Source organism: Lutjanus erythropterus, chromosome 10 (genome assembly GCF_056507025.1).
Source record: "Lutjanus erythropterus isolate fLutEry1 chromosome 10, fLutEry1.hap2, whole genome shotgun sequence".
Lineage (NCBI taxonomy): Eukaryota > Metazoa > Chordata > Actinopteri > Lutjaniformes > Lutjanidae > Lutjanus > Lutjanus erythropterus.
Genome location: NC_139326.1, coordinates 30,651,308 through 30,664,946, shown reverse-complemented (window position 1 = coordinate 30,664,946; position 13,639 = coordinate 30,651,308). Strand labels below are relative to the sequence as shown.

General features: G+C 39.9%; 1 protein-coding gene across 1 annotated transcript in view; it reads right to left on the bottom strand.

Moving 5' to 3' along the window:
- Positions 1-2,314, bottom strand: part of LOC146320682 (ras GTPase-activating protein 1-like) — a 39,265-nt gene extending 36,951 nt beyond the window's left edge. Inside the window, exon 1 of the mRNA XM_084729013.1 lies at positions 1,051-2,314. Coding sequence (XP_084585139.1) covers positions 1,051-1,583 — 533 coding nt within the window. The 5' untranslated portion in view covers positions 1,584-2,314. The remainder of the gene's footprint in view (positions 1-1,050) is intronic.
- Positions 2,315-13,639: the final 11,325 nt, after the last annotated feature.

Genomic DNA, 13,639 nt, shown 5'->3' with positions numbered 1-13,639 from the left:
TGATATGTCACAAGTATTGTCTTTTCCTAGTTTTAAAGGTTGCATTACAGTAAAGTGATGAAATGTTCTGATTTTACTGTTGTAGCTCTTCTATTATTTGCCTTTAGCCACTTATTCATTACATCCACATTACTGGTGGTTATTTATCAGAAAATCAGAGAAGGCACCAATAGTCATCCGAACAAAGTTTTTACCACTGATATTGAGGTATTTGTTCAAAAACACTGCGATATTTGATTCTGTACATAACATCTAGCCAAAAGGGCTCAACAGCAAGGACTGCCCGCTTGCCTGCAGCAAGTAAAATACTATCTTGGAGGTAGTAAATCTAACAACTCAGGGGAAAATTATTAAACAACTAAACTACTTTGATAGTGGATTAGTAGTTGTAGGAAATTTCCTGCTTTTTTCCGTTTATTATCTTAGTACACTGAATATCTTTGGGTTTTGGACTAACAAAACAAGAGATTTAAAGACATTACCTTAGATTTTGAGAAACTGAGATAGACATTTTTCACTATTTGCTGACACTGCACCACTAGATTAAACATGCCAGTTATCTTAAGACTGTTTTTGATATCTGCTGATAAATAAGATCAATTGTGCAGACATAAGTAAGTATTGAGCTGGAATAAGTATATTTCTGACCCATTATCGCTGAACCCTGGCCAAACTTTGTTTAAACTATGCATCATCAACTCGGCCTGAGTAATTTCGATTCTTCAGAAAAGTAGAACAAGTTTGCACATGTATAAAACACAAACAGTAGGTAACTAGTATTGTTAAAGTGTGATTATTTCATGGCCACACTGGTTTGATTATTTGTCATAAAAGTCCACTTGTACATGGTGTAATAATTGTGGGCTGTAAATGTAGATTATAACTGATGATACCTGTGAACCTGCATGAGTCAATTACACCGTCAAATTCAGATCTCATGTGTTAACAGGAAGGAAGTGAACCAAAAACAGTCACAGGATGCTTGAAAATGTTGATTTCTAGGTGTCAGTGAGCAAGGTGTCATATTTGGTCGTACAGTAGCATACTCACTGGTTGGTGGGAGGTGCAGAGAGGGGGAAGACCACCTCTTCTTCTTCGTATTCCGGTCCATCCTGCATGTCGCTTTCATCCATAGTGCCGCCGAGCCCTCCACAGCCTGGAGGGGGAGGAGGTGGTGGCAGTGGGGGGAAGACAGTGGGAGCATCAGGGCCTGTGGATGTGGGTGAAATCCGACTAGCTGGACCCTCCGAGGTGGGAGAGCAGCAAATGCCGCCCACAGTCCCTGAGCTTGTTCCTTGGAAAACTGAATGTCCACCTCCTGATCCTGCTCCGCCACTCCCTGCTGCGGTCATACCCCCACCAGACATGGAACAGAGCATGCTCATGTCGGGAAGTGAGTCCGGAGAGGTGTTTGAATGTTGGCGGAGGGCTGGTGCTGGTCCTTGTCCCAAATCAGTGACTCGCACTCTGTTCGACTTGGGATAGTAGGGGAAAGGGGCCGTCTCCGGGCCTCCTCCGCCTGCCACCCCTGTCCCTGTCGTGACCGAGCCCGTATCCTCGCTGCTGACCTCCGCAGCCATCATATTAGGAAGATATGTAGAGGGGAAAAAGTCCAGAAGGGAACCTGCCCTTCCCCTCCGTTCTCACAATACTCCTTCAGTGTTTGAGCTCCGGGGAAACAACACCAAAAGTTTCTCTAAAACGCGTTTAGCCAGCCAGCTAGCATTAGCCGACAAGCTAACTTAGCTCACTTGGCTGCTGCACTAGCGGCCGTCAGCCGAGCTAACGCTAGCGGGACGGCTAGCAGCTTCGAGACACTTGATGAGTTCTTGCTCGCTATGTCTTCATTGTTTCCAGAGTTTAAAGTTCACACAGAAACGCTGTCTGGAAAGTAACATTTAAAACGCTTCAAATAGAAAATCAAATCACCAATATTTCCTGTTTTGCTCTGTTCGGACTTCACCCTCGGCACCAGGCAGACCACTTGTCGGGGAGTGTTGTTTTATTGTCACTGTTGTGTGTAACCCCCGTCTTTTTTCCAGTGTTGTTGTTTTCTTTCCTCCTGACTTTCCAGCCCGTCTCGTTGTAGCGTCCACAAACCCTACCACCTAAATCCCCGGAACCGTGTGTTGTTTCATGCGAACAACCATATCGCAAAGCACAGTGAATTATTCTTGCGCATTCAAGCTAAGTTCGCCTTTATTTCTGGGTTTCAGGGCTGGTGGCTTGCCCGCTGCTGCCTGCGCTGCTCTTTCTCCCCTCCCTCTCCCACTCCTCTCTCCAGTCACAGAGCAGACACAGCCAAGTGAACACAGAGCGGCACCGCTTCAATCCATGACATCTTCAATCAGTGCTCCCAAAGTGGGATCCTAAATATTATTAAGATACATTAAATATGATAGTGTTGCTTAAACTGCCGTTTCATAATAATTTATTTCAGAAGGTACAACTGCACAACTTGTGTGTTGCTTCTTTAGTCTTTTAACCTATGTAAAGTGTCTTTGAATACAAGGAAAGCATTTCATAAATAAATTGTATTATTATTATTATTATTATTATTATTATTATTATTATTATTATTATTATTATACTTGGTTTCCATATGTTTCTATTATCTTATGTGAAGGCTATCATATACTCACAATAAATGTTGCTATGAGGCAATCAGTCATACTACAAAAAGTCACTCTTTTTGTTTTTCTGATGATTCTCTGATTATGTTTATCATTATTATTATTATTATTAGGTTTTCATAGTTAATCAATGATCAAACTGGGATCATATAAATCATGGACTTTCAAAGACTAAGACTATATGGATCACCTGCACAAGGTCATTTGAAGTGATATTTTAACTGTCTCTTGTTTATCTCAGGTAATACAATATGTTTTGCTAGGCTGAAAAAAACTGGTGCACGTGTGTTTTCGGGGGGGGGGGGGGGGTGTAAAAACCCACTTGTCAGATCTGAACACACAATTGCGAGCTTGCGAGTCACAAACAAAAGACACCGGCAGAACAGTGACAAATTTGAAACAAAATGTGTTGGAGAAACTATTAAGTGCTGCAGTTGTGAAGAAGAGAAACTCAAGTACAAAATGTTTGCAGAGATTTGATTTTTTTCTAGCCTAGTATAACACCTCAATACCTGGTTTCAAGCTTGCAAAAGTGATCTTAAATTAGATTTAAAGCTTTCAGTCACTAATTTTCAACCTTAAAGTTTTTTTTATGTTTCAAATAATGACATGACATTCGCAGAAGAATGGGATAGAGGAAATGAGGGCAACACTACTGTGGCAGAAATGAGAGAAAATTAGTAGAAAAGAGGACATTATATCAATCATGAGGTTTGATCACATTGGTTATAAAAGTACATTAATATAGAAACTTGCTACAGGTAGATGTGGACATTGTGGGCTACAGGAAATGATAAAGCATGCATTTATATATCGTCAGAGATAATCAAGAGACATGTTTAAAAGCACACTTCAAATGACACGAGACATTAGAGGAATTAGAGGAATGACAAAGTCTGCCTTGTGCAGCTGTAATGTGAGGGTTTCATGTATGCTGGTTGGATTACTCTTAAGAGGAAACAGCAGGATGATGAAAGATAACTTTCATGCACTGTTCTCCACACTTCAGCAGCTTCAAAACAACACTTCCTGGTAGTTATTCAGCCCATCAGTCCTCTTGCTGCACCACAACTCGGTGAGGCCCCGCCTTCAGCCTGCATTTTACTTGATCAACCGAATTCTTCATGACCGATTAAGCGATCATCCATTAATCGTTATCATCCCAACCTATAACCCACTCAGTGACTCTTGTTTGCTCCTGAACAACAGTTTGAAAACCACTAACAAGAAACAGGAGGTGGAAAAAATATTAGACTACATTGTCAACAGGATTTATTTGCAGTCCTTTTTTGAATCCACAAGTGCTATAACTCCTCATTTTATTGATTGTGCTCCTTATTCCACTTCAATATAAGGATTCTTTGCTTTTGGGTGACGTAAAGCTTGTCAGCTTGGATTGACATCATTCAGTATTTCCAGCCTGGCAGTTTATGTAATAGTCTTTCTTTGTTTCTAACTGCTGATGATTAAATTAAATATGTGTAATGGTCTAGTGAGAGTTTTTAATTATCACTTTGATACACTGCTGAAGACAGTCTGAATATAGCTCTGGCTTTGTGACAGGAAGTGTAAATTTTAGCTAGACTGACTAATCCATTTTAATTTCACTCACTTGGCCTCTGAATTCTGTTTGATAGACTGGCACAGATACCAAGTGGCCATTTATACAGCAGTGAGAAGGTATCAGGACAGTGATAGGTTGTCAATTGTTTGGGGTGTTTACCTTCATATTGGATATACTACATCTATTTGTATGCATTATTGTTCACTTTCAGGTCAGCGCAGCAGGACAATGGTCCTAAAGGCAACCAAGGTTTTTATAGCCAAATGCTTGACTGACTAAGTCAGATATATGGCCACAATAAAACGAACAACCACACTCAAGAAAAGTGAAAATGGCCACAGTGAAGTACTGGCAGAGCATCACCAGGCAAGATAACAAATGTCTTATGACTGTTGGTTGTAGACTTTGTTTCAGCGACCACAAAATAACTGTTGCAGCTTTCACCTACCATCTCATAAAAAAGATGAGAGAAAATATGGACACATGCTAACGTGTGATGTTTATTTTTACTGGACTTGCTGTGAGTGGGCTCACTCAAAGGTTTTCACACTTTATTTTAAGTGCTTTTAATCTGCTCATATTATCACACTTAGCACATTTTCTTTAGAGCACAGTTTCAAAACAGCATTTAAAAAGAAGCTTCAGATTGCACTCTGGCCTTGTTTTTAAGGTCCCGTGTGTGAGATTTACAGGGATTTATTGGCAGAATATGGCAGAAACGGAATATAAAAGGGCTGCGATTTACAGTTATTTCAATGATCGATTCATCTGGAGACAATTTTCACAATATATCATTTAGTCTATAAAGTGATGAAATCATGAAAAATCATAATTTCCCAGAGCCCAAAGTGACATCTTCAACTTTTGTTCTTTTGTCTAACCAACACTCCAACACCCAAAGACTCTTCATTTAATATCAGAAACAAAGCGAAGCAGGAAATCCCTACTTTTAAGAGGCTGGAACCAACAAATGTGTGTTATTTTTGTTTGCTCAAATATCAAAATAGTTGGCAATTAATTTTCTTTTGATCGACTAATTGATTAATCAAGTAATCATTCTAGAATGATTATAATATAATAAGATAATGGGCTAGTGTTCACATAATGGGGAGAGTGATGAGAGAAAAAAATAGTTAATTGGTTTGACATTACGATTGACATTAGCAACTAAGGCAGCCTAATTCTATGTTAACAGAGGACTGACTACATTGCTAACAAGTTTTTAATATGTATGGTGATAAAAGCACAATGCTCAACAGCAACATCCAGCTTTCGCCTGCTCTGCTCCCTCAAATGGGCTTCCCTGTCTCTGTTGAGATGCATTATGTCTGACACTGACAGAATAAGCTTCTCCTCCATTTCCTTGGTTACCAGGATGAATCTCCTTCTAATTTATGATTTTATGACTGTTACGACACCAGTGCGTCTCAGAAAATTTCAGAGTTTTTTAACTAGAGGTGCTTGGAGCAGCTGCATGAAAAAGGTGGAGCACTTTGACCAAAGATGCTGGGTGCAGCACCTTTACTTCAGGCCGCAGACGCTCTCTCCTCATTGAGAGCAAATGACCAGACACTGGTGCTAGAACAGCCTTTTGCATTCTGTGCAAGTTTGTGTTTGTTTAATGTCAAATACTTGACATATTATTTACTCACTGTCATATTATTTCATTTTTGTCTAATTTGATACAAAGTACAGCTTGTTAAGTCTTATTAGTGTACTGTAAAACTTTGTCAGCTGCAGACTGGGAAGCTGATTGGTTAGCTGTAGTAAGTCAGCCTGAGGCTAACCTTGATGTGCTATAGAGTGGTTACATAGTGCTGAGCAGCTACAGCAGTGGGCCGCTGTTGCTCTTCATCCACCACCTCCAGTCATTCCCTCAGTGCAGCTGCCATTACCATTCTACCTTCACACTGATCCATCTTAGAGCAGCTGGCACTGTAAAAAAAAAAAAATGTCTGGACCACTTTCTCATTGCTCACAGGACAAATCTCGCTCTTGCTTTCTGTCTTAGTCATTTTCTCAATTTATGAACCCTCATCTCTCTGTTCTCTCTCTTATTTTAGACCATGATATGACAGTCTGTCCGAGATAGATAGATAAATAGATGAGGGATTTAAAGTAGAACTAACTGACATCTGCTGTCAGTCCCCATCTGTGTATCCAAATCTTTGCTGATTTGCAGAGTTCTCTGATCTAATGTGAGTGACAGCCCATCAGTGCCCCCTCCATTTCTCCACTCCCCCTGTTTTCTGATTCGTCCTCTCGTGACGAATGGCTCCTGACAGAGGTGGACAGGCCAGGGTGTGAAAAACTATACTGCCACTGCAGAGGAAGCACACCTTGCATTCCCGTGGTGGGTCTCTCAGGGCGCTGATGCCCATGTTCTCCACTAGATAACACAGTGTTCCCTCAAGTCCTGTGACACAAAAGGTCAGTGAACTGTGAAATCTGAAGGCTGACATTGACTTGACATGTAACCATAAAAGCCACTCCGCTCGAAACGCACAAATACTTAGTTGTAAACACGCATACAAACATGCACCACTAGCCATACACTCTGAGAAACAAGGGTGCTAACCATAAAGGGTTCTTTGGTTTGTCACCGCAGGAGAACCCTTCATGGTTCTGGGTGGAACCTTTTAAATTCCTTTCAGAGAGTCCTAACAAGATACCTAGAAACATCTGTGAAAGGCTTTACCCAGAACCCCTTATGTGAGGTTCTACAGAGAACCCTTCTATGGTGTAATGGTTCTACCCAGAACCCTCTCTGGGGGTTCTATACAAGGGTGCTAACAATAACGCACTTGGGGGCTCTCCAAAAAAAAAAACTTTTATATTCTAAGGGTGTTATCTACAATGCAAAGGAGGAGTTCTACTGAGAACCCTTTTATATTTTAGGATTTTGTCTAGGGTTCTATTGAAAACCTTTTTAAATTCCAAGAGTCTAGAACTTTTATATTCCAGTGTTTTTATCAAGAACCCACCAAGGGCTTTTATATTCTCAGGGTTCCATCTAGAACTCACCTCTCAAAAAGAAGAACCTTTTTTTGCATCCTTATTTCTAAGAGTGTAGTCATACACTCAAGCCTGCTCATTAAGCACATAGGGCACTCCAGTGTGAGCGGCCTCTTGAAGTGGCACTGGACTTTTTTTCACCAGGACATTATTGCCCCTGCGTTTACTGTATGGCCGTGCCTTAGGCGTCATGGCTGCTGGGTCTAGTCCCCAGTCCTCATTTGGCCTTATATGGTGGTGTAATCTAGAGGACGGGGGACAACCTCTGTTAACTGTGTGGCAGTGCGACTGTGTCCTGTGGATCCTCCCTGACTGAGCATAACGAGATTCCAGACCGGATGCGGCTAATCTTCTTTCCCTGGCAGACAGATGATAGGAGAGTTTTATACCTGCTGAGAGGTGGACAAACCGTTCTCTACCATGCTTGACTTCAACAGCTGACTCTGTGTGTGACAGAGTATGAAAGAAGGAGATTTCATATCTGTAAAGGTTAAATAATCGAGTCCAAAATCTAACCTCAAGGGTTCGACCCCTGTGTGCATGTGTATGCTGCGATTTTGTTTGTATCTGTGCACACCTTCATGTCTTTGTCTTCATCTCTGTATCTCTGCGTGTGTGTTGTGGGAGGGGGGCTGGCGCTGACAGTCTGCCAAGGGGAGGAAGAGTGTGTGAAGGAGAACGACAGGGCAGCCTGGCTGTTCTGCTCTGTTTCACCATAACTGCGTTGTCAGATTTGAGGATGGGCGCTGATTCGAGTTACCACGGGAGGCTGACTGGGTGTCGACTGAGGGTTCTCATCCATATTAATTGTCATATTATCATAACACATCGTTGCCCTCAAAGACAGCACATGGGACGATCTCCACCCTATGCCTTTGAGGACAATGATGTTTTTGTGTTTGGTTTGCATTTACTGACATGTTGCTTGCAGAGAAGTAATTATACCAAAAAATCAAGGTACGATAATACCACAATTAAAATTTCACAATATATTTATTATGATATTAAAAAGCAATTAATCTAAAAAGAAATTTTTAATGTTAATACAAAATTCATTTTCTATTTTTAACTTAAAGTGTCCATGAAACAACTAGTGGAGTGATTATTGCATATGTGTGTCCTGTAAAACTCTAAATATATGTATATAGACACTGCATTGGCCTTTTGATCATAATATTGCAATATTAGACAGAGTGAGACAGACCTGTGAACAAATACATGTAACTGGGGAGTTGTATTTTCCTTTACTTGTATTTAAGTACACATTTCACTCCAGGATTTTGCAGAATTTTGTGTGTGTGTGTGTGTTTGTGTGTGTGTGTGTGGGTGGGTGTGTGGGTGGGTGGGTGGGGTAAAGAAATAAAAATACAAAAAGTCAGTTCACTGACACCAACATGTATGACATGGGGAGCTTCTATGACTGATGGAACTTGTGAGAAGCCAAAATGATCAAATGGTCAAATTTGCAAAAGAAAGTCATGCATGAATCATCAACATCGCAACTTCCTGGAGGAACTGATTAAACATCAGTCATAATCAAAAAGTAACTAATACTCTGAGTAGTTTTTGAGAAGAATTCTTTTTACTTTTACTTAAATATTTTCTAACACCAGTACTTATACTTGTAATTGAGTAATATTATAGTAATCTAACAGTATTTGTACTTGAGTACAGATTTTCAGTACTCTTTCCACCACTGTTTGTTTCTGGATAAAGAAACACTAGAATGTTTATTTCTCCATAAGATATGATCCAGTTTCATCCAAATCAGTGAACAAAGTTATAAAGTTGTGCTTTTGTGCAGTGAGACCTGTTCCCCAGAAACATTCTAGTCCAGTCCTTTGAACCAATGTATTCTCCTTTTATGGTCTTCTGCATCACAAGATAGAAAAAGGTTCATTGGATGCAAATTAAGTGTATGCCCCACAGAGCCGGATGACTCAGCAACACTTTTTAATCAGTTTTCAGGAACAGACAAACTGTAAAAAACTATTAGAAACACCACAGAATAACTACAAACAACTTTTTTTTGTTGGTGTTGAGGCAGATACTGCAATATAAGTAAGGTATAGCACAACACATATGTCATAAAAACACATAAACTTTAATTTACTACATGGGAACCTTAAAGTGCCTCTGCTTTCCTTCTTTGATAAAATAAAATATAGCCAGCCATGACCAGAGCAGGTACAAAAAAGTCAGTCCCTTTATAAATAAAATGAAAATAATAAAATAAAATAATTAACCATGTGATATTATGGCAGATATCATCACAGTGTGGTACAGTATTAAGATGTTTTTTTTAAATTGGGGTATTGTAATATTGAATATATACTGTAGTTACATTTCTAGCTGCTTATGTTGTTAGGCTGTAGCATTGTGTCTTTCATGTAATTTTGCTATTTTGTCCTCATTAACATTTACAAATATGAAAGTGTGAAGTGGGCAGACTGTGGCTGCCATGGCAACCACGATTTTCTGTGTGTGTCAGTTGTATTTATACTGTGTGGTAACGATATGTAAGATAAAAGTCATACATTAAAAATAAAGTGTCACACGACAGTGAGTGTGAGAGGCCAGAACTGCACGTAGACTTCCTTTCTCAGTCTCTCTTTCTTTCATTGCTCTCACATGCAAACCACACACACAAGCAAGCACACCTTTAGCAAAAATGTTCATACTGTGTGTCAACTGACAAAGTCCTTATGATCTGATCTCATATAAAAAGCTAAAGTGGAGAGAATCTCAGGTGAGGTACACACATTAACACGTACAGTATGTCTCAGGTTCCTGGATTGCTGCACAACCCCACTTCTCTTCCTCAGCTCAATCAGAGGATACTTGTCAGCACATCAGGGCTTATGTGAATAAATAACCAGATTAACATAAAATTTTTAAAAAGGGGAGTGAGTGACACGAGGACGGATCGCGTGAGCAAAGGTCCTCGGGTGCAGCGGGCCTGGTTTTCTAACATTCATGGGATTTATGAAACCTTCCCAGGCCATGTCCAGTGTTAACCAGATGCTTAAAGTTTAATATCATGTGTGAATTAGCAATGTGAATCTCAAGATGTGATATGAAACTTTAAGATGTCGTCTGAGAAAATAACTCTTTCTGAGTATATGCCGTGCCAGCATGTACTGTAGTGTTCGCTGTTAATACATATACATTAGCTCACATTAAAGTCTATTTTGTGCATTAAAGTTGCATGGAACTGGTCATGCAAACCTGCACAAGACACTGCACTTATTACAAGCAGAAGTGGCAAAAACACCCACATTCTTTACTCAAGTAGGAATATAGATACTTGTGTGAAAAAGACTCTGGTAAAAGTAGAAGTACAAATTCAACATATTTTGTCAAGTAAAAATGAAAAAGTACAGGCTCTGAAATGTACTCAAAGTATAAAAGTGAAAAGTCGCCATCTGAAGGACATTTCCACCAGTGTAAAGTTAAATGAACCCCCCCTTTTCCCCCAGGGTTGCGTCTCCCTCTGTTGTTTTAGTCTTGTTACATCTTTATTGTTGTTTTTGTCTTGCAACACCCTTTACATAGTTTTTGTCTTGTTATGTCCTTTACATCATTTTCATCTTGTTACATCTTTTACATCATTTGTTTTGTTACGTCTTTTACATAATTTTTGTCTTGTTACATCCTTTACGTCATTTTCATCTTGTTACTTTTATGTTGTTTTTGTCTTTTTAGGTCTGTTGTCCGTGATATGCACTGATAGATACACCAAATAATCGTCTTTTCCATGTGTTCTTGTCTGATCCATTTATCTACTTCACTATTTGTGATTTGTCACCTCCCACCTCTGATTATAAACTATGTTTAGGGATGTGTTTTGTAAAACTCATTAATTGCATTCAAGTTTCATGTTACCAGTACACCATAATGTTGGCTTAACTTTCTGTTTGGTCAGCTACAGTGATATTTCTTTCTGTTAGATTTCATCTGGTCTGCTTACTATATAAGGAATCTGCATGACTTCAGTTCCTTCTTCGCACAGGATGGGTATTATGCAGCAGGTCCTTCTGCTGCTGAACAGATCTAGTGTGTGTGCATGTGTGTGTGTGTTTATGTATGAGGTGACATTTCATTGAGGGTTGTGGTGTATGTAAAACAGAAAGAGTGAAAGAGACGAACGCATGAGGCCTGCTTCATATTCAAGCCTGTGTGTGCAGCTCACTTTTGTGAGAAACCAATTTGTTTCTCTGGCTACAAACACTTGTCTTGTAATATTCTAATTTGTGCAGGATGAGACTTCTGCTGGTGTTTTGGTTCAATATGTGCAATATGTGGCTGTCCAACCTTCATGTGTCACTGAGGTACTATTGTGTCGAGTGGGTTATGGTGCAGTCTGCTGCTCTACACCTCCCGCAGTCCCCCAAAAGGAGTTGGAGGAGGCAGATGGGGAGGCCACCGTGGCGCTTTAACTGCAGGTTGTGTTTGTGGTGCTGTGTGCACACATGCATGCAATTAATGCATCGGTTTAATTACAAAACAGTGTGAAAATTGAGACTTCTTTTCTTTGCAGATAAATGCTGCAGACGGTAGACTCCTTACAAATGACAATTTTCTACAATAATAACCACCAGAGGCTGTTTCGTTTTGTTTTTTCCTGACACTCACAGTTGCAGCCAGACACTGCCTGACCAGGAAGGCTTTCCTACGTTTGCTGTGGTGTGGGGGGCTGTTTTTCACTTTCTTTTTTCAGAGGGCAAGCGGGGGAGTTTGCAGCTGCCACTCGAATGCACATATGGGCAGAGCGGTTGTGAGATGGGGGTGGGGGGCAGAGAGCACATGGCCCCCTCAGTTACACTTTTAGAGTGGGATGGTGGTAGAAAATGGGCAGCTCGCTCTATGCACTACTTTTCAATGTATGACAACTTCTCAAAGAGAACCTTGAGAAAAGAGACTGAGTAATGTGACGAACATTTGACTATGTGAACTACATGAACATGATGTGGACATGAGGTGCAGTATTATTTAAGAACAATCAACACTGGTACTACTGCACTGTCCTCATTATTTATCTCCTAATTACTGACATAACAGCATCAGCAATGACTTCTCAGTGTTGTTCTTATGGTTTCTTCTGATAAAAACAACACATCACTAGTTAGCTCTGTCACACCTAAGTGTGGTGTTAAATATCGGGTAAAACGTGGTCACAAGTTTTTTCTTGCTGAAATAAACGTCAACGCTCTTAGACAGACACTGCAGCAAAGAAATTATTTCTCTGCTCTCTCTTTCACAGACCAGCTTAATAAATATTATTCGTGGGGACCTGATATTGACATAGTGCAGGGGGTTTCTTAATTTTGTTCAATTCACTTATCCTATGTCTCACCTCTTTCTGCTCTGTACTTGTCTTTGTTGCAATGAAAACCAAATTTTGTAGATGATTAAAACATGTTCCTGGGCAACCTGTAAAAGCATTGTATATATAGTCTCATCCTCAGCTAATATTAGCAAAGTGTTTGCCAGCTAGCTAGCTGTATGAATGATGTAGATTAGCTAACTAGTAGCCAGCATTTTGCAAACAGTTGCTGTAGATTAGATAACTATTTAGCTAAAGTTTTGCTGCATAACAAAACAACAGCCAACTAGCAAGCTAATGACTAATGCAGATGAGCAAGCCAGTTAGCTAGTGTTTTGCTCACATTAGCTAACTCGATGTGACTATATGTCACGATTGCAACACCTTTAAACCATCTTCAGATTTTTATTTTATTTTTTTTTTAACATAGACTAGCCAAGCACATAGCATATCTAAATACAAGAAATAGAAAAGGAGAAAATTGACAGAGGTTCCAAAACAGGCAGGGTGTCTATCGGCTCACAAGGTTATTTTACATTCAACAGTTGAACCGCAAAAGGCATTTATTAGTTTCAGACTGTGGAGAAGTGGGAAAACAGTCACAAACATGGTCAGACCCCACAAGTGGGCAACTGCTTTTTGGACCCTACAAATTTAGTTAAACACGCTCACACACACTCACACATACACAGTTACCAACATTCAGACAGTTCAGTTTTTTTTTCTAAATTTGTTTTCCAGACATGTGAATTCTTTTCAGAGAGCTGGATTAGAGAATAATATAATTACATTTGTCCCCACTTCCACCCTCAAGCACATTTTTAGTTATTTGATGTTTGTTAGTTGGAAGAGGATAAAGGGACATCACAAGTCCTCTGCTATTTATTGATTATTTTATTGTTACACATGCTGTACGTCATTGAAGTTGTTTATAAATGCAGTGCAGCATGACACTGCTTCTACATGTTAGAGACGTATGTAAATTCAGGAACAACTGAAATGACTGGTGTAAACGTCCAGCGTATGTGATGCCTGCATCTTAATTGTGCGTGCCCTGTCATAGCTATTGTTTGAAAAGCTGCTTGTCCAGATGGGCTCTGG